Source organism: Lissotriton vulgaris, chromosome 3_1 (genome assembly GCF_964263255.1).
Source record: "Lissotriton vulgaris chromosome 3_1, aLisVul1.2, whole genome shotgun sequence".
In the NCBI taxonomy this organism is placed as follows: domain Eukaryota; kingdom Metazoa; phylum Chordata; class Amphibia; order Caudata; family Salamandridae; genus Lissotriton; species Lissotriton vulgaris.
Genome location: NC_141689.1, coordinates 477,292,988 through 477,315,183, shown reverse-complemented (window position 1 = coordinate 477,315,183; position 22,196 = coordinate 477,292,988). Strand labels below are relative to the sequence as shown.

The window sequence follows — 22,196 nt, the reverse complement described above, 5'->3', positions numbered from 1 at the left end:
AACACAAGAACCCCCCCAGGCAAGCCAAATGGGGGCCACACACGCAGAGCCAAGCCCTGAGGGAGCAACCAGAGGGGCCAAAACCAAGCCCCCCATTACCCGCCGAATGACCAAAGGAAGTCTGGGAGAAACCGGCGCACCCCAACGGAGAAACTGAGCCAGAAAAGGCAAGCGACCAGGGAGAAACCCCAAAGGGCGAAGCCCACTGACCCAGGCACCTCCAGGCAGCCACCCAACCAACCAGGGACCAAACAGGCCAACCCAGCCCAATGGCCTAGAGCAGAGGAGAACAGACAAGGGCACAACCAAGAATGACAACAACAGAGCCCCAACACGGAACCGGGGGAACTAAAACCCCAGAACCGGAAACGAGGAAACAACACCAGCCAATAGCCGACCAACCGCCGGGAGGAGAAAGGAGGACACCAAGGAACCACCGAAGGTGAACCCCGAGAGGTAGAAGGGCAAACAGGAAAGACCAACAAGGAGGCCAACAGCCCAACCCCGTAGGAGACCAACAAGTCCCGAAGAAGCCAGCCGGAGAACCGGCAGGCCAACCAGCCAGCCAGGAGGCACACAACACAGTACAACCAGGACCCTGACGGAGAGGCAAAAAGAACCCCCAACCAAGAAGGGGCACAGGGAAAGGCACAACAGCCAACCACAATACAATGAAAAAAACTCCCTCAGGACCTATATTTCTTTTTACTGATTCAGCACAAATTGAACATGGGCTGCGCATAAAGTTTAAACAACAGCAAAGTGCAAGAACCTACACATATTCTTAATATTGTTTATTTATTTTCTTTCTTTTATCAAAATTGTTTTTATCATTTCTTTTATCAACTTTACACATAAAATTACTCTAATAGACATATACACATCTTATTACAATATAATGACATTGTCATTTATCAACATCGAATATCCCCAGGTAAAGAGACAGTGAGCAACCTTTCAACAAATGTTCATTCATACACACCCCTACCGCTAAATTTGTACCACATTCATAACTACATACATCTGGAAAGTGGGAGACAATAGATTGTTTTTGGTCTTCACGACCATTTAAGGCTACTGCATATAGCAGGATCTGAATAGCATTGGTCGACGCGTTTTGGTGGCTTGAAGTGTAAATAGACACCACCTTCCTCAGGACATGCCAGATATCAGACCAAGGTCACTCTACTCAGGGGGAACTCACAATCTTACTCCACCAGCAATTGTTTAATTTCGTCTCCTATGCCACAAGTATTATTTTTACTGCATTCTAAAATTCTCTAATTTGTTGTGCGGCAAAAACAATATAAACAAGCATTTGCAATGCAATAGGTCTCACATTTACGCGGGTTTGAACTATAACAATGCCTTTAATTTTGTTTTAGTTTTTAAAAAACATAAAGTAAAGGCATTGTCATTTACAATGTCAATAGCTTAAACTTGCATAAATGCGATTGCATTGTAAATGCTAGTACACTTTGTGATCCAACAGGAGTTTTGCGCTCCCTGAAGTATTCACATTTATGTCTTTTACGGGTGGGAGAGATGTATAATTTACTACACTTAGGATGTCTGTCTCATCTGGTGGGGTGGGCCTGGGGCTGTTTGAGGAGGGGGATTATAGATGAAATACCGCCAGAGACAGACATGCGAGGGACCTAGGTGAGACTTCACATATTGGAAGTAAAACCTAACATAGTGCCTAAAGTCTGAATATTGACAAGGCGCTCTATCGTTTCCTCAGCCAGTGAGTGGGATCACGTTCAGAGTGGGCTCTTTGCACTGTTATCTGCCTGCTGGGGCACCTGATTTCCATGCCGGACTTTCATTTTCCGAACTATTTCAACCTCGTCAGGTTGGTTAATGGAAGCGAATCAAGACTACAACTCCCAGAATGCATTAGGATGTTGGCTGAAAGAACGGGACTGGAGCCAGGCTCTCTATACTGGAAGGAACTATAGATTTTTTTTTTTATATTTGCATGGCAAAAATAAAGTTGCCGGCCAGTACCGGTCCACAGACACCTAAAGGCTATTTTTGGGCACTGCCACTGGGTAGCGCTCTAGTGCAGCTGCCTTGCCTTGAAAACTACAGACGTAATTTGGTGAGTGTTTAAAATCATCTACTTCACTCTCTAATCTTCAAGGCGACTGGTGGGTTCAATTACTTGGTATAGTTTCCTGTAGCGCTTGCCGTGCGCTCTGGTGCCTATGCCTCTCCGTTTTCCTTCGTTAGCCACACCGTGTGATCCTGGGAATAAAGGTTAATTTCACGTTGTTTCAGGAGACCATATCTGCAGCAGTGGGAGTGCTTAAAACACAGGCTTAGACCTGCTATGTTGCGCTGTTGGAGTGACTGAAAGTTCACTTAAGTAGACAGTGCCCTACACCACCAGGTGCACTATGTACAGAAGATGCCACTTCACCCGAAAAATGCATTTTTGTGCAGGAATACACTTTATATTTTCACTCTTTTATGGTAGCTTTAAATATGCGGCGTGAAATGCCCGAACTTCCAAATCCTTTCTAGGGAGCTCGAGGGGGTGCGAAGGAGCAAACATCAAGCATTACACAGAAAGTAAAGAAAAGGGGAGAAGGGTGGAGAATCCGTAGCATATTCGAAGAGAAGAAAAAGAGAAGAGACTGGAGCAGACCAAATATTGAAAGAGGAGGAGATAAAAGTAATATAAACGCACGGAAACAAAAAGGTATAGCATTCGGTACCACTCATTTTATCTACATCAACTGGTTGAACAACTATGTCCTTGTGCATGATTTCGAACCCGCAGCAAAAAAATGCCCGCACTAATCTGCCACAGCTGCATTAACTCGCTGAGCTATCTTAATGCGCTTTGATAAGCATGCGCGGCGCAGAATGGGATGCACGCCCCTGCAGGGCACGTGCGGTATTGGGGGGGTGTTCATACCCGCACGTGGATGGTTGCGTTAAAGCAGAGGTCTTCAAACTCTTTTGCTCAGAGCCCCCCCTAAGTAAAATGTTTTGGAGTCGGGCCCCACTCCAAAAATTATGGCAAGGATTATCTCTCTGAAGAAACGGTCTCTAACCATTTGTAAGCATACAAATGAGCCCCCATACAGTGCTCCCTATTCTAAGCCTTCTCTTTGACAATATCTAGTATCTCAATCATTTCCTCTGTCTCAAAGACCATTACTGTGAGGCCCCTGGGGTTGAGAAGAGTAGGGCTCTGCATCTGAATGCAACCCTGCTGGCCTTCTACCTGCTACCCATGGACTCCGCTTTCACACGAAAAATGGCCCCTGAATGGTTGATGCTAACTTTGAGGAGGCTCTGCCTGAAAGTGAAAGGTGGGGTGGTAGTGCACAAAGTTAATGAAGAAACCAGCCTTCTTACCAGCCATTAATTGATTAAGTCCCTTAAAGTCAGGGCCACAGGAACTATGGGGTTCTGCAGCAGCAGCGTTTTCCACATAATTATTAAGCTGTTCTTACATTATTTTATGCTCACTTAATTCACTGTGAAAACACAAAACACTTTGTATTGTAATTGCATTTACATAGCTTTTGCTACCCCTGGTGGGGCGTTGAAGTGCTTTTTTGGCGAGTAGCATGCTACTCTGGAACCCATACAGTATAAGTGGTGAATTATGAAATTAATTTGAGTGGTAGACATGTTAGTCTGTTTTTTGGATTGAAAATAATAGTGGAGGTATAGAAGAGGGAAGAATTGAATTTTCTTTTTTGTGTGGAGCTCATAGCAGTAGGAGGCTAGGTATGAGTAAAAGGGAGGCGAAGGGGGATGAGGGTAAAGACATGCTCCAGTAGAGAACGCAATAGTCCACCAAGCCACTAGACCCAGCATTGCTTTCCGGAGGGAGCGATTTGAATTTCACATATTTCTAAACCTACCGATTTCCCCCCCACCCCCCCCCCCCCCCCCCACACACACAGCTCCCCCTTGCTATGTTACTCGTGGCAAGAAACAATCAGAAGTTCCCCTGGTGTGCACCCAATGTGCGCCAGCTCTGCCAGTTCCAATTGAATACACTGTCGAGTGTGGTAATATCAAGGAAAATTCACGCTTGCTTAGTTTGCATTCAGATGTGGAGCACTGTAAAAGGCCTAGTGTTGTGACAGATGTAGAAGAGCACCTAGAGAAGGCGGTATTTAATTTGACAGAACATTGAATATAATATTACTCTGTTTCGGTCATAAACATAAAAAAATGAAAACATTTTACATAGTACAGACACTGGTGATACAAGCAGCAAGAAGATGGAAGCTTTGGCGTTTCAAGAAAGAAAGCCGGTAAATATTTAATATTCGTTTTCTACCAGCAAATTTGTATGGTGGATGCAGCTCATTTTACTCAAGTCTGTCATTTTCTAGGTGAGTTTAATCACACTCCAATTATTCCATGAGTCAAATCTTTTCTGTCACGTTTCATTATTTTAGCCAATACTCAAAAAAGAATATTTCTTTTCTTTGAAGAACCCCAAATAATGCTAATAAATTAGGGCAATGAGCTCCCAAACAAAACGCAGTGGCTAGAATATTCTTCTTATGTAATAACAATCTTCCAGACTCTCACCAAATAACCGTCGACACATTTGCTGAAAGAAACACACTGTTTTTCAGAAGTTTTCAAAATGTGTTATTCACATGCAACCACTGACTGTGGGCCTGCTCGTGCCCTCCAGTGCTGGCCCTCTGGAGTGAGGCAGAACATGCAGATGAGGCCTCACGGTGGCCCTGGGACTCGACCTCATCCTGCTGCCATCCAGCTGAACACATCAAGCTAATATTCTACCTTTTTCAGAGCGTGCCAATATAAAATTAGCCTACAATGCTACAGCTTGGAGGCTTTTTTTTTTTTAGCAACTTCTTGACCCTGCCAGCACATTCACTGACCCCCGCCCCCACTTCACGCTTCTTGGCTCCGAGTAAATGAAGACAGCCTGGAAATGCAGCAAATAAACATTGCTTCACTTCCAGGCCATCTTCATTTACATATATTTGCAGAGGTATTTGCGCCCCCCTGGGAACCCATCGACGGCCCCCCAGGGGGGCGTGCCCCACAGTTTGAAGACCTCTGCGTTAAAGGGTAGGGGGGTGTCTTCTGGTGCGTCTGGTGCGGCCCATTTTGCCTTCTGCTCAGGCGGCAGCGCTTCCCAATGGGTGGGTTGAAGCCTGCCCTGATCTTGAGACCCGGGAACAAGGAGGGTTTTGTTTGGGTGCTCCTCCACTCTGCGAGAGGGAGGTTCGGCGGATGATTTCAGGGAGACCGCTTCCAACAAGCCATCTGCTCAAGAATGCGGACACGTCTTGTGTGCAGGGTGCACAATGGGAGGTGGCAATGGGGGGCTGGCACGGTGCATGGACCTGCATCAGCACGTTGTCTGAAACCTTGACCAAGCAGGATTACATAAGGCTGCAGTTGGCATGGGCTCTGGCGGGGGTGGGCCTGGAGCTGTTTGGGAGGGGGATTATAGATGAAATACAGCCAGAGACAGACACGCACCGCCGTTTGGGCGGGTTTGGTTCTGGGGTGGGTGCCCTGTCCGGTTTTGGCCGCCATATTGGAGTGGGGTGAGTGGATCGAGGTGTCTCTAGCCTCCAGCGCTTCAGTGCGCAGGAGCAGCCTGGGAACACCTACTTAAAGCTCCTCCCCTAGCGCAGCGGGATCGCGCAGCGGGCGTGTCCTCGCGTGGCCGGAGTCGTGCCCGTCTGCGCCCGTCCGCGCTAAGGACACGCTGGACGTCGCGGTGCTCTGGTTAAGGACTATTATTCCATCTTGGGGCCACCATGCTGACTTACTCTCGGGAGTGCCTGTTTGCCATCGGTCAGGTAAGCCGCTGCTGTACCTTACCACCGGTACACCCATTGCGAGGCCCGTATCATTGCCCTTGTAATGGGTGGGATCTTGACTCTCCGCGTCCTCTCCCAAGGATTATTTCCCTGGAGACTCGCCGTATTACAGACATTCCTTCTACCCTGCGGATCCTGAATCTGAATGTCAGGTTTGCGCTGAAACACCATCAGAACATCTATGACCTTATTGAGGAGGAAGCACCGGACATATTTGCCATGACCGAAACATGGCTACAGGATGCTGACACCGCTATTACAAATCTAGCCTGCCCACCCGGCTATTCTATGTACACCTTGAATAGGCTGTCTAGGGGTGGGGGTGTAGTGTTAGTGGTTAAGTCCATCTATTCCTGTGTCTGGAGTGCCCTAAACATCTCTGGGTGTGAAAGTGCCTTGTTTAAGGTCTCTGTCAGCCCTGAGTTTACCCTGTCCGGGATGGTCGTTTATCGTCCGCCCGGCAGTGATGTGGCGTTTAGAAATGCTTTCCCCGATGTTGTTGGCCCTTTGGTCGCAGACTGTGCCAACTTTTCTATCATGGGCGATTTGAATCTGCATTTCGACACCCTCTCTGGCTTGACAGTGCGTTCCATCTCTTCTGACCTAGAGGCCTTTCAACTTCCCCAGATGGTCTCCCAGCCTACCCATTTGGGGGGGCATATTCTGGATCCCTTGTTTACTAATCTGCCGGGGACTCAAATCACCTCTATTTCTCCGGTGGAATGGACAGACCACTTCTTGGTGTCCATCCTATGCCCTGTCTCTGCCACCCCTTCCATCTCCACGGCTAGACGGGTCCAGAAGAGGGCCTGGAAAAAGCTTAGGTTAGAAGACTTCCACCGTCTTCTACTAGAGGAGCCGCTGGGCCCTTTGACGGATGTAGAAAAGGGGTGTGACCTCTTCTGTTCCTGGATCACTAGGGCCCTGGACTCTCTGATACCTATTGTATCAACTAAAATCAACTCCAGAGAGTCGAGTCCCTGGTACGATGGCGCACTTCGGGCCCTAAAAGGTGCCTGTAGACGGGCTGAGAGGGCTTGGAGGAAAACCTATGGGGCTGATCTAAAAGCTGCATACGCAAGGTCCGTCAAGCTCTACCATCGTGCCATCTGTCGAGCCCGTGCGGCTTTTTATGCCACTGAATTCCGGAACAGCTCGAATCCGTCGAAAGCCATCTTTAAGGCCGTAAAAGATCTCATGACGAAGCGGACTACCTCTATGACCGTAAGCTCCCTTTCCCACTGTGAATCCCTTGCCTCCTACTTCTTGGGGAAAGTCCAAGCCATCTATCGGACATTCCCTAGCATAGGGTCCAGTCGGGAAAGTACTAATGGGACCCACCATCAGACTACTCTGCTTGTCTTCCCCCCCCTTACCTTGGAAGGCTTTGACAAACTTGCGTTGCAAGTCAAATCTGGATCTCCATCCGATCCAGTAAGGCCTGCTCTCTTCCGAGATCAGGCTTTTATGGGACATCCAGCTGTATGTTCCCTTGTCAATCTTTCCCTGGAAACGGGAGTTGTTCCAGCTAAGTGGAAGCAAGCCGTGGTGTCCCCAATTATTAAAAAGCCCACCCTGGACCCGTCCAAGCCTGAAAGCTATCGCCCCATTTCGTTGCTACCCTGGCCAGCCAAGATTACTGAGGCCCATGTCAATCTGGCCCTGTCGGAACATCTGGTACGGACCAATGCCCTCGACCCCACACAAAACGGATTCCGTGCTGGGCACAGTACGGAAACCGCGTTACTTGTAATGGTGGAACATCTCCGGGCAAGGTTGGATGCTGGTCAAACGGCGGCGCTTATTTTGTTAGACCTCAGCGCCGCCTTTGACACGGTAGATCACAGCATCCTCCTGCATCGGCTCGAGGAGACTGGCATTGGCGGTCAGGCGCTGCAATGGTTCCGCTCCTTTTTAGATGACCGCTCCTTCTGTGTTGCCATCCCTCCCTTCAAGTCCAATTACCAACCGCTGGCCATGGGGGTTCCGCAAGGGTCCTCGCTGAGCCCCACATTGTTCAACCTTTACGTGAGACCGCTGGCTGATGTCGCTAGGCAGTGGGGCCTAACTTTGGTCTCATATGCCGACGACACACAGCTGGCGGTTACTCTCAGCGGGGATGCGGAGGTTGAGGCCCCCAGGTTTCAGTCTGGACTGAAGGCGGTGGCTAGCTGGCTGACAGGCAACTGCCTTCAGCTAAATGCCACAAAAACGGAGGTGATGGTTGTCGGTAAAGGAGTGGAGCTGTGGGGTGACCACTGGTGGCCCTCAGAGCTGGGACCTACTCCGGTCTCGGTATTGGAGGTGAAAAACCTGGGGGTATGGCTGGATGCGGGCCTCTCCTTTGTAGGGCACACTAAAAAAACTGCGGCCTGTTGTTTTGGACTTCTAAGGGGCTTGAGACCTGTTCTCAAGTTCTTTGACGCCCCAACCAGGCAGCTGGTGATCCAGGCTACTATCATCTCTCGCCTGGACTATGCCAGCTCTCTCCTGGCTGGGGCTAACCAGGCCGAGCTAACCCGTCTGCAACGGGTTCAGAATGCTGCGGCGAGGGCGATTGTTGGCCTGCCCAGATTCAGCTCGGTGGCAGGTGTCCTTCGCTCCCTACATTGGCTTCCTGTTAGGAAGCGCATCCTCTTTAAGGTTCTCTGCCTTTCCTTCAAGATTCTGAGAGGTATTGGTCCGGAAATCTTATCGAGTTGTCTTTCCTTTTATGTTCCCTCCCGTAACCTCCGTTCCCAGGGTTTGGCCCTTGCGGTGGTCCCCAGATTTAGGCTCAGTCGCATGGGAGGCCGCTCGTTTAGGGTAATGGCCGCGTCAGCATGGAACTCCCTGCCTGTCGAAATCCGGCTGTTGGAGGACCTCTTGACCTTCCGGAGGGCTATAAAAACCTTCCTGTTTTAGCTGTTTTTTGTTCTTATTCTCCTGTTGTGTTATGGTCTACCTTGTCTCTGCGCCGGGACGCTCCTTGTCTGGAGTATCTGTGCGCACAATAAATTATCGTAACATAACATAACATAACACGCGAGAGACGTAGGAGAGACTTCACATATTGGGAGTAAAACCTGACATAGTGCCTAAAGGCTGAATAGTGACAAGGCATTCTATGCTATAGACCTAATTTGGTGTGCGTTTAAAAAAAGTCTACTTTACTACTCACTACAGTCTAATCTTCAAGGTGACTGGCAGGTTCAATTACTTGTTATAGTTTCCTGTAGCGCTTTGCGCGCAACGCTACAAACCTCACAAACACTGAATTAACCAGTAGACATTAGACATTAAAAGTAGCAGTCAGCCAACAAATGTTTACGAAGCTTTTAAAATACTGTAAGACTTGTGTGTTTACAGTTAGGCAGCCTCATACTGACTACGACGGCCGTGGGCTTAAAATGTCTAAAGCTGGAGTATTTAAAAAAACACAACGTTTTGTAATTGGCCTTCGGTCAAGCCCTGCAATGGAAATAAAAAGGGCGGCTGCAGAAGTGAAACTCGTGCGGCAACATAATTAAATAAACGGCAAGTGCGGCAGCAGACTCGCACGGCAAAATAATTAAATAAACAAACTGTTGCCACGCAATCCAAACAGAGATAAAATGCTTACGGCAAGGATGTTGGCAAATTAACATGCATTTAATCAGTAAGACGCAGCAGTTCATATCTTTAGGCAGGTATGTAGGGTGTAAAATAGCTGATATTCTTTAAATGAAAGATCATGCAGTGAAAGATGGCTGCTCTGTCGGTCAGTACAAAGTAGTAAAGATGACAACATTTCACAGCAGTCTGGCTACAGGAGTAAAATGAAACAAGAAAAGCGCTCGCGCGGCAGCAGGGGGGAGGGATTCACTCGCAGGAGCGATAATTGGGACCAGCAGGGCCTCGCGCTCCCGCGAGTGGATCCCCTGACTTGCACGTGTTACCTTTGAAGGCAATGGCAACGCGTGCACGTGCTTGGCTGAAAAGCCTAAGCGCTAGGAAAAGGTTGTTTTCCCTTGCAGCGCATGCGCTGCGAGCGCTCCCACGAGTGGATCTCCTGACGTGCACGCATTGCCATTGAAGGCAATGGCAACGCGTGCACGTGCTTGGCTGAAAAGCCTAAGCGCTAGGAAAAGGTTGTTTTCCTTTGCAGCGCATGCGCTGCAAAGGCTCGACCTAAAAATGGGTGTTTAATTGCAAAAGTACTTTATTTGACGTACCATGCTATGGTTCCCCTATTGTGAAGCCAGTCAGGACTTTAGACATTGTCTCACGCATTTCCATATTTAAGATGTTGCCCTAAAAAGACTGGTGAAACACATGAACTTAGGATTTAATGATCCTCTGAAGTGACGGCTAAAGGACTGCTCCTTTTGCGATTAAACACCCACTTTTGATATTGTTTTTGCCAGCGGCAGACCCACAGGGACCGACCACAGCCCAGACGCTATTGTTTTTGCCAGCGGCAGACCCACAGGGACCGACCCCAGCCCAGACGCCAACCAACAACAAGCGCTGAGCAAGCGAAAAGCCAGAAGGCCAGGGAACACACAAACCCCGGAGGAAACCCCGAAGGACCCCCCCCAGGCAGAACACCCCAAAAAGGGCAGTGACCCGGGGAAACCATGGCCCAAGACAGGACAGCGAAGGTAGGAGAGCCCACGTCGCAGGCAGCCAAAGATGTCGAAGGACCCCTAGGAACCCGGGAGCAGATGGCAGCAGTGGCAGAGAACCAGGCCTGAGACACTAAGGGCTTAAAAACAGAACTTAGAAAGCACTTAAATAGCTGACTGGAAGAAAAGAGGGCTTGTTTGCTATTGCCTGGAACTTTATAAACTGGGTTATACAGTGATGGATTGTTAACGAATACATTGTAGTCTAGTTCCAGGTTTTCTTGGTAATGTAATCTATTCTTACTTTCAAAGTTTAAAACTACACAGTTCCTGGATGTAGGAGTATGCATCTGAAGAGTTACAACTCTATTGAGATTAATCAGTAAAACATTGTTATTTTATACTTATATCGAGATGCTGCCTATTTGTGTTCTTTGTTGCTTGCAGTTGATGAGCTCTGGATAACACTGAAATATTACAATTCCTCAGATTTTGAAAGTGTGTGACTTTGAAGGCATCCACTGAAAATCTTCTCATAACTGTTACACTGTCTATTATTTTGATACCCTGTCTCAATATGTGATGAATTGTCACACCGAACATTCATGTTTTTGAGCACCTAAGTTTAAATTAAGGGCACAAAGAAAATAATTTGCCTTGGTAATTTCAAATCCTTTCACAAAGTCATAGTTAACTGAATTTCGCCCTTACAGATGTCCTTTGACCATGCAGACATTGCACGAGAATGGTAAATTTTGAACATACTCAGGAGGCGGGGTGGACTTGGGACTTTCCTGTGTTGGAGAACCTGCAAAAGCATGTGAATCCACAAAGAAGTGTAGGCTTGTGCATTAGCATGCCCACCCCTTGCATGTAGTTGAATACCTTCTCTGCCCATACCTTCTGATCACGGGCAGTATGCTTTCAGATTGGGAGTAGGAAGAGAAACCCACATATTTAGGCCAGATTTACTAAGACTTTGTTCAATTTTGTGTTATGTTTGTTACACAAGCCGGGCAGTGTTCTGATGGAATTTACTTTATAACACAAATCATGATTTGTACAGGAATGCTGGTCAAAGTTATGCAAAGTTTATGCTACTTTGCACCAAAGGGGCTTTCCATGGTACATGGACATTCTCGTGCATCCACCCATGGGTTTGGTGCAAATCCCTTCCTACTAAAAAGTGTGCCACAACCTAATTTCACCTCAAAGCAGGCGTAATGGAGGAGAAATGTCTGAGTTTCTATATACTTTTCAAACTTGCTTTGTGTGGTGCATTGTACAGTACACAAAGTAGCAAAAGTATCATGTCTTATTTATTGTTTCACAGGATGCGCTCTCCCTTGCCATATAGTGCAAGTTTATGTGTGTTTGTGCTAGGCAGTCTAAAGATCTCCAGCACTGGGGGAGAGAAACAGCACCATACATTAATACATGTTGTTTTGCACTCTCCTTTTGGCACAACACTGCAGAGCAACTTTAGTTGCTGTGGTGGATTGCACCACATTTTAGTACATTTCCCCCTTAGTGACACTATAAGAAATAGGAAAGTAAAATGTACTAAAGACTAGTTGCATAATATGCCCATAGGCGCTGGAAGTAGGGTGTGGGAGTGCTCAAGCACCCCCAAAATACCTATGCTAGAGTGCTGAAGGTGAAATAGCAATAAAGATCCCTGTACATTTTATTTTTATCTTCTCACATTTGCTGCGCTTCAAAGACAGGTCAAATCACTGCTTAATTTAAGCTGGTAGTTTCCGGTGCTCAGCACCGGCACTTAATTGTCAACACCAGTGCATGTGACAGTCTGCCACAAGTTGGCGCTGTCTCGCTAATTTAGAGATGACCATAACAACAGTAATCAGATGTATGTCTGATATTTTTGATGAAGAGGATGAAAGTACGAGATGGAATACAAACTTAGCTGTAGTCTGGTAAGAGACCACTTTCTAGCTTTCGAAGCTAAGCTTTTGTGCATCGGGGCAGCAGCGGGGTGGGAGGGGGGTCGACAGACGACAAAATAGGGAAAATTAAATAAATAAATACTATTCCGTCATCTGTTGATATCCCCACCGCCCGACCTGCCTCACCACACTTACCTGCACTGTCCGCTGTTGCTTTGGGCAGAAAGTTTGAAACATTAATGCAATGGGAACTTTTTTCTGAAGTACAACCAGTCCGTAAATGCCAATTTTACATGAATAAAACCTTAGTGATCACCTTCTTTTCTTGACCACAGGTCCTTTGGCTTGCTCAGAGTGTGATCTTCAAGAATGCAAGCAAGACCCAGGTAAATTACACTTTTTCTTTCATTTCACATTGCCGTGGCTGCTATTTGACCTCTCAAGTTGGATCTAAACATAGTATGTCCTATTAAAGGAAATAAGTTATACCATGTTAACTTTTATATCAGTGACACGAATAATACAAAAATGGTAATTGTTTGGTATTATCTACATTGAATTCTCTATCTAACCATATTTCATTGACTACCAAATTCTTTTTTTACTAAGGCTTGTATTGTAGGGAAGCATATTTTTGTCCTTTTTATATTACAGAACTGGATGCTACAAAGAGTTAGCATCTCGCCGCCTTTCTGGATGAGAAATAGGGTGGTTTTCCCTTACATTTCATCCTACTTGCTTACATATATCTCTTCAACTCCAATGCTCTCTCACAAAGAGCATTGACTCGTGTACTGATCCCTTGAAGCCATCCCCATGTCAAGTGCAGGATCTATCAGCAGATTTAAATAGCGTGAACAAGACTGAGTCTTTACAAAAGAACTCCTTCAGCGAGAGGAAAGTGACCATAATGCCCTATATTATGAATTAACGAGGGGGCCTTTAAAATGTTGTGAAAGAGTTCTTCCACAGACTATGTCATATACAAAACTTCTGACTACAAAAATTAACAGATGAATGTCTAGCTACATTAGCAAGCTTCCAACAGAATGTAACCTTGAAGGAAGTTACTGATCGGAAGATTTTATGGTTTGAGGATAAAATTAATCAGATAGTACAATGTCTTAGAGTTGACCTGAAAGAGAAGGAAACGGAAGTTAAAAACAAAAGATCACCTCTTAGAAGGCAAGCTGGTTGGTTCGATCCTGTGTGTAGGGGGAAAAAAAGGATAATAAGGAGAGTAGAAAGGTCCCTACGGTTAAGGTATGATCAGGAGGGTCTAACTAAACTAAATAACTAATGAAAGAATATCAAATGCTGGTAAGGACTAAGATGAGAATTTTTAAAGAAAAATGTTGGGAGAATTTACTGGAAACAATAGAAATAAAAAATGTGAAAGGGTTCTGGAAGCTGATCTAGGATGCCTCAGGTCGGACCCCTGTAACCCTGAGCTGTGTAGTCGACGAGGCAGTATGGGAGGAGCATTTAGGTCAATTATATATGGCTAGTAATGTGCCAGTAATAAGCAAGTGTAGGGTCCTTAAAGGAAGGGAAGTAAAAGAGCTAATTCTATCCTTCTCAGTAGAAAAAGTGAAGGAAATAATCAGGAAGCTATATCTAACTCGAGCTCCCGGCCCAGATAATTTGACTGCTGTGATAATTAAAACTCAGCTAGACTGGTGGGCACAATTTCTTTCCTGGTTTTAGCTGTTTTAGAGTCAGGTACTATCCCAAAATCCTGGAGGGGGGCCGTTATTAGGCCTCTGCACAAGAAAGGTGATAGGAACGATCCTAAGAACTATAGATTAATTAATCTGCTAGATATTGGAGTGAAAGTATTCTCAAAAATAATACTGGGCAGATTAAAAGACTGGGTGGACTCACATTCAATCGTACTGGTCGAACAAGGAGGCTTCAAAGAGGGGCACTCAATGATAGATCATTGTTTTGCCTTATGGGCATTAGCACGTAAATCTATGGAACAGCAGGGTAGATTATACTGCTGCTTTCTTGGTTTCCGTGCAGTATTCGACCTTGTGGATAGGGAGTGCCTTAGGAAGACACTAAGAAGTCATAATATTCCGGAGCATCTCCTAGCAATAATTCAAGACTTGCATAGACAGTACTGGGGACAGGTCATTAAAGATATAAGAGGGGGTTTGACTCCGGAAATAGCTATAAATAATGGCCTTAGACAGAGTTGCGCATTGGCCTCACTTCTATTTTCGATCTTTCTCACAGACCTACCATCTTCCTTGATGACCGATAGAAGTGCAAGCCCAAAAGTTAATGGGAAGCATGTATCTTGTTTGTTGGATGCAGACGACTTAGTAATATTAGATCAAACGGAGTTGGGTCTGCAAAGAAAGTTAAATGCGTTCAATACATATTGTGCATCTAAAGGCCTTATAGTGAATATGGAAAAAACAAAAATTATGTGCTTCGGTAAGATAAATCAAAAATTTACTTTGGGCAAACGAAATTAGAAATTGTCAACTATTATAAATATCTTGGGATTTGGTTTGACAAGTCTCTAACTCCTACTTGCTTACATATATCTCTTCAACTCCAATGCTCTCTCGCAAAGAGCATTGACTCATGTACTGATCCCTTGAAGTCATCCCCATGCCAAGTGCAGGATCTATCAGCAGCTTTATATAGCGTGAACAAGACCGAGTCTTTACAAAAGAACGCCTTCATACAAAAAGAGGAAAATAAAATAGTAAATACTGCAATATATAATATAATACAGTGCAATATTTAACAAAATGCAGTTATATTGGTCCATAGATTATACGGTGTGAGTAGCAAGCGGTAGGACAGGATATTGTTATGTAAATTACAGCAAGAACAAGAAAATTGTCTTTCAACGTTGGAAGCGATATTGAAATAGCAGGTCTTTAGTTCTTTCATAGGCAAACGTCTAACTATCAATTGTCACAATCTCCCTCCTCCCCAGAGGAACAAGCACACACACGCACATGCACACACACGCACACATTTGCTTGCTTACTTGTTATACAGAGAACCAGGGATGGTGCCTCTATAGTTATGGCTAGGTCTGACTTTTCAATTGAAAAGGCATTTTTGTTTTCTTAATAACTTTGATGCCATTAAATCTGCACAAAACTTTCCCATACATTTTTTTTGTGCCAATTTGTGTTCGGCATGGCAGGCTTCTTGCAGATCTATAAAGTTGGGGGCCAAATAACAGGACAGGCCCACAAATAAAAGGGCAAGGCAAAAAAATGGCATTTGCCATATCAATTGCTTTAGGATTCTTTACTCTCCTGAACAGGAAAAATGGCTGTATCGAATCATACCCAACTTGACATGAGCTTCACCCGTGGAAGTCCATTTGCTTGGGTTGGTGTAATTGCATTCAGTAGTTTGGGAAAATTAGCGTTTAAATGTTTTCGGGTGGACTTGAAAGCATTACAAGGTAGTGAAGTGAACCTGGTCAGTTCATTTGAGGATCCTTAATGGCTTTGCGTATCCAACAGCGGCGGCTGGCACAGCTAAACGCTGTAAGGCGGGGCAGAGGCGGGGCGGGGTAGGAGCAGGGGGAAGTCAACAGTCAACTGAATAGCTAAATAAATAAATAATGCGTAGTCTATTGGCTTCCCTCCAGCCGCTACCTGCCCGGCCACACCACGTTTACCTGTGCTGCATGTATCCAAATAGGATTTGCAATCCAGTTAAAAGAATAAAGGCACACCAGTCGACAAGGGAACTTTTTCTCTTGCTGTCATTTTAGGATTCACAAACTGACTGCAGGTTTGCGTATCTGCTGTGCTCTGATTGACTGACTGCCACAGAAAAATTTCTCTTGTGGCTGCCATTATCTTACACAGTGCACCGAACACAGTAATGAGAACAAGCTATTGCTTTTTTTTGCAATTTTATGTAGCGCGAACTCGACCCGAGGGTATAAAGCCCTTTACATGAGCACCAGGTCACATTCGTTTTTCAGGTACAGGGAGATTAAGTGATTTGCTCAGAATCACAGAATGTTTGAGCATCCCTGCTCACACTCGAACTCGGTTCCCTAACGTCAATGTCGGCCGCTCTGGCCGTTACGCCACACCTTCTCTGCGACCTATGTACCTGACGCCCGCATGACAGCCCGTGTCCCAGCTCTTCTGACACTCAATGGAATAGACGTGGATCGTTTCTGTGCATCCATTTCTCTCCGGCCCCCGTCTCCATGTCTGGCTCTCTCTGTTTGCGTTTCCAACCCTAAGCCAGTTATTATAATGCGAAAAAGTCTGTTTCGGAGGAGGGGAAAATGTGACGGAACTGGTGCGGCGGGGGGCTCTGAAAGGAGCGCAGTCCTCTCACGGGCAACAGCGCACAAAAATGACGTTGAGGCTGACAAAAAAAGGTGACTGGATATTGTCTATACTGGGATAGTTTGCCATTATTGTGTTTCTAACTGCCTGCCCGTTTTCTCTCACCTACATTTATATGTTTTTTGGGCTCTGCGTTGTTACTAAGGCCAAATTCATCTGGAATGACAAGATTGAGTTGCATTACAACGAAGGTGAACAATTTCGCAAAAGAAAATCTGCGAAAAAGGGGAAAAAAAGTAAACTGGAATGAGTCAACTATTAAATTTGTGAGCGGGCGGAGCCAGGCATCTCCAGCACGGCGTGTTTGGAAAGGAGAAACGGAGAGAGAGCTGGTTGTGGGGGCCACGCCAAAGGTAAATGCCGCCTCGCTCGCAGATCGCCTGTTTCAAACAGCTGTTAAAATGCTCTAAATTACGTAGCAAAAGAGCCCAACAAAACTCCCTTTTAGGAGGGAGCCACAACATAAAAGTTTTAATTTCAAATGCTCTCGCAGCACACGTACACTTTGCATCCTATACAGTCAGTTCGCTGCGTGTCTCTATGCAGTCTATTGCTTGCTCTGGCTTAATCGTGCTACAAATGAGGAGAGCCCAGCATTCGTCAGGGAAATCATTCTTGTCAGGAAATAATTACGTTCTCAACTCTTCGGTTTGTTTGGTTGTGGGGGAGAGGTAGGCGGCTGTGCTTGATCCGGAGCTGCTGCTGCTTCGGACTCCATTTCGTCAGACTTTGTACAGCGCTGAGGCTATCGCGTGCATAGGACGACTACGGCTCCTGTCTGTGCTGGATGTGAAGTAGAGACTCTCTTTTGCTTCAAGTCATAGACGTTGATTGGCTGATGAAATATTTACAGAAACACAGTAATACCCACCTTTATTGAAAACCAGCCTCCCCCGCCGCCCTCGGTGGAGATACGAGAGGAGGAGGGAAGGCGACGGATAAGGCTGGAGGAGAGAGCGAGATGCGAGGGGAGGAAGCAGAGGTGACGGCAGGAGGGGGTGAAAAAGAGGAGGAGTGGGTCACAACCAATGATGTACCGTCTCCTTGCAGTGACAGCAGGGCTGCCGCACACCTGCATATGAAAGTCCTGGGCGCGAGGCACAGATCGCCCACAAGGACCGGCCATTGTGTCGGGTGTTAAAGCGGACCACGCCATGAAGGCTACTACCCGGCCGCCATCTTCAGAGAACTGACCAAAAGAAACCTAAAAAAACACACAAAAAACACCGCCCACCGCCGCATGACATACGAAAAGGGGTGGGCTGAGTAAAAACCGTGGGAACGCCCACGAATCTGCTCCGGCAATGATGGACAGATCGCTCTTCCAAAGGCTAGCCTCCATTTATGGAGCTAGCCAATGGAAGAGCAGGTGGGACAAAGCCCCTGTACTGTTCTGGCATTAGATTTCGCATGCGCGAACGCTGCTGCGCAGCGAATCGCCAGGCGAAACCTAAAAATGAGGGTGAGCCTCCCCTGACCCCACACGCCATGGGTATTGAAATAAATGTTACAAAATGTATTTATTTTTATTGCAAAATGTAGACTTCCTGTGCGAGATTTGCAAATCCCAGATCCAGAAAAAAACATAGAAAAAAATTCATTTAGTTGTCGACAGTTTCGCATCAGCAGTTGCCCTATGTGAGGGTTGGCCATAAGATCAGGTTAGGCACAAGGCCTTTCCTTCAGCTGAGTGCAGTGATGGTTGGCCTCCAGCAGATCGTTGGCCCTTAGGTGGAAGGAACCCTGTGACTGTGCGCAGTGAGATTAGCCACCTGCAGCAGTTTGGGGAAGGGTTTTGTTCTGTACTTTAATATATCTAGGTGGGGAGAATCGATTGACTAGAGGTTGGTGTGTGTGGGTGTCAGTAAACACCAGGTTCTTATTCTAATGTGGGTGTGGAAGGGTGGTAATTACAGAGGGCGGTTAGGGTGGGACATTAGGCACTTTTTAAATATTGGACGAACTGCTGAAGGTGGTGAATGGGCGTGATGTCAAGTAGCCTTCTTGGGGAAGAGGGTCATGATGGTCAAAGGGTTCCACTGCTGTGTGGCAGGACAGCAGGCATAACACGGGTAAGGGGGCTTAAGCAGGGTACACCATGATCTGTATGAGTCCCTCATGAGTCCTGAAGACTTTGGTGGGCCATATATATTATAAAATTGTATGTGGGTAACAATGAGTAGTGGTTATGCTTTCCCTTGGGGTTCTGAGTGACATCATAGACAACTGGAGCTTGCTCTCATAGTGTATCTGTCTCTTTTGAAAAGAGAAATCATGGATTCTTCTGATCATCTAACGTTACCCTGTGGGTTAGTAAATCTTATAGGATATATGGCTTGAAGTGGCTGGGAAAAGATGTGGAATGTCCTGCCAAAGACCGGCATTAAAATTTCCACATCGTTATCTTTTTTAAGACTAGGGTGAGAGCTTATATGCATTCACAATAGAATTCATCACATTATTTCAAGTTTGGTGAATACTCTGTTGAAAGGTAGCAGATATCCCATCTGCCCTACTACAATTGCCATAGACTATAATGCACTTCTAATACAGTGAACGAGACATGCATCATATTTGTGATTGTGTATCCTATCGGCTAAACACTAAATAAGACCCTGAGATTTCTGTTGTGTCAATTTTCTAGTTAGTTAGCTCTAATCTACCTTGTACTTTTTTTTTTTTTTTTTTTTAGCAAACCTTTATTTGACATTTCAACCAAGTACAAACACGGGCCTACAACCCCCAGGGCCGGCCGCTAAGCAGTTGCAACACAATAAAACAATCAAAACCTAGACTCAGCATCCCGGGGAGCAGATTTGCCACGTCCACCATACGTACTGGTTGTAAAACATATCAAGTTGGTAACAGGATAAAAAGGTTCCATTTTATAATATAAGATAGAAGGATCAGGTGCCATACAATATCTCAAGTTGCGGAAAAAAAAGGGGGGGGGGGCGAAATAGCAATATGTCCACAGTTAAATCATCCTCGTGTAAGTCAGTGGCGTTAAAACATACTATTCAGGATTAAGCGAGCGTGCAAATACAGTTCGCGCCAGCTGAATGTCCACCCAGTAGCACTGAAACATCGCGAGAATTGAGGCACATATGAAACAGCAGAAATGGCCATAAAAATGAACCCATTACACTGACCCGGAAAGGAAGAAAAGAAAAGGGCAAAGAAAGATAAGAAGAAAAAAGGCCATAGAAATAAAACGAAAAACAAAACACCCATCCTCCAACCCCCCACCCTGCATCCCTGCAGATGACTACGGCCTACCCCCCTAGCAGCGTGCCTGTCGCCCAAGAACTGAGACCCGAAATATAGAAAGACCCAGAGAAAGACAGAAAGAAATGAAACCCCACCCAAAGAGGGGAAATGCAGGAGGGCTATCTTCTACGTGCTCCCGGTCTCTCCCCCCCCGCCCTAACAAAGGGGTCCCCCCGAAACTGTCACATCTGAATATTCCAAACTGAGAAAACATCCCGGGGGGAACCACCAACCCTGTCCCGGACTCCGTTAAGCTAATGAAGCAGTCCCGTTACCGATAAAACCACAATGAACAACCCAAACAACAGTCTCAGCCTTGGCCCCGTCGATCGAATTACCTTGTACTTTTAAATTATTTTATTCTATTGATGTTTGATTTGTTTTTTTGTATAGTTGTATTTATTGAATTATTTTTGATGTATGTATGTTATTGTTGTAGTTTTGTTATTTAAAACACCTTGTATTTTTGGGGCTTAGGCAGAACAACATAGTGGGGCAGACGTGTGTTCCTAGGGATCTCGCTACTGCTCTTTAATCCTGCAGAATCCTGGCGAGGGAGGCCCAATGTAGCACTGTTGAATGCCACTAGAGGTGCTTCATAATGGGGATGACTTCCGCTGAACTGTCCCATTCGCAGAGCGTGGTATGCCGAGAGGCATAGCATCGGGCTAGTTGCAGCCCTGCTTTCTCGAGGGTAGCCGGCAACTGAAGTGACAGCTTGCCAAGTCAGTGGAGGTGCAGTGGAAGTGGATGTGTGGTGAGGCATTGCAAAGAGCTGGGCTGGTACCAACAGAAGATCTGCTGGGCAGACTGTTGACTGGAGGGCAGCTGAACATTGTACTACCCCCACCACATTTCTGAAGGTGGGGTGGTGGGGTAGGGGAGGGGTAAATCGAATGGAGAAAAAAAACTGTACTTACCTGAAATGGACGACAGCCGCCTCTCCTCCGTCCTCTTCATCTTCCGGTCACAGTACCGGCCGGCAGCTGCAAAAGGAAGCACCCGGGCAGCAGGATTTCCTGAGCCAATCACAATGCTGCAGTGCAGCATTGTGATTGGCCTTTGTAGCCAATCACAATGCTGCAATATATTGTTGTGATTGGTATGGGCACCGTGGTTCGGTGCTTACATGGGTACAGGGAGGCTTTGCATGATCCTCACCAGGCTCTGCAATGCAGTCTGGTGGGAAACATGCAAAGTGCTTCAGGGCCAGCCCAAGCACTTAGGGAGTGCGAACCACTCCTCCCCCTGTGCTGCCCAGACCTCCGACGAGCCACTGGATTACCAGTGAGGCGCCGTTCCTCTGCCTTAGTGGAGGAGCCGCCACTGCTGGTGGGTGCAGTTGATGGTGCTCCTGCTGCTGCCCCAAGATTGAATACTGTGTAGCCCTAGGGATCCCAGAGACAGAGGAGCAAATGAATGGTAAGAAATGGTGGATGTCAATGGACCTCCCTCCAATGCATGAAGAGGCATATGAAGACCCACAGCAAAGCTGTGCGGGCAATGGTGACCTTCTGGTTGTGACCAATGGTGTCGCCTGGGTTCCACCTGCTGGGACTGACATCTCAATACTCCTGAAAGTGGCTTCCTGGAGAGTGTTTAGGGACACTTTTGAACAGTGCAGAAAATAGGATGGCGAATGGTGTATGGTGGCCCGCATAGTGAAGGTGAGCAATATACTGTACCTGTGGAAAAAATACTAGAAGAGGCCTGTTATACTGTCCCCATTGAATTTGGCAATTCACTACTGTTGTGAGTGGCTAATTGGGGAGTATGTGACTTTTAGTTGCACACTGGTGCAGTCCCTCTCTGACACTTGCAATTTAGCAAAGTGGCACTACCAACGGGGGCAGTGTCATTTGAGGGACATTTGAACTGCCATCGACTGAAGCATGCTGATTTTGGCCCTTGCTCTTTACTCCCTTAGAAGGAGTGACAATGAGTAAGCAGGAACCCATGTCTACCACCTATGGACGATTCAGACCACCCAAAACCCTGTAAATCAATATGGAATAGGTGGGACATGAGCCTCCATCTGCAGACAAATTGGATCCAAATCCGGCCATGATTAGGGAAAAAACAGAGGCCCTGGAGTTGAAAATTGATTAAGTGACCACTGATCTCGGTTTTCTGGGGGTGGACTAATGCAAAATAGCTAAAAGAGTGGTCGACATAGAGTCATCACTGGCCACAATGCTACCCTCAAAGCAAGAACTCCGTGAGCATGTCAGGAAA

General features: G+C 46.3%; 1 protein-coding gene across 1 annotated transcript in view; it reads left to right on the top strand.

The window, feature by feature from the left end:
* LOC147726646 (interleukin-31 receptor subunit alpha-like) overlaps window positions 1-22,196 on the top strand; it is a 672,471-nt gene that overhangs the window by 35,235 nt on the left and 615,040 nt on the right. The window contains exon 4 of the mRNA XM_086960699.1: window positions 12,675-12,725. Coding sequence (XP_086816825.1) covers window positions 12,675-12,725 — 51 coding nt within the window. The remainder of the gene's footprint in view (window positions 1-12,674; window positions 12,726-22,196) is intronic.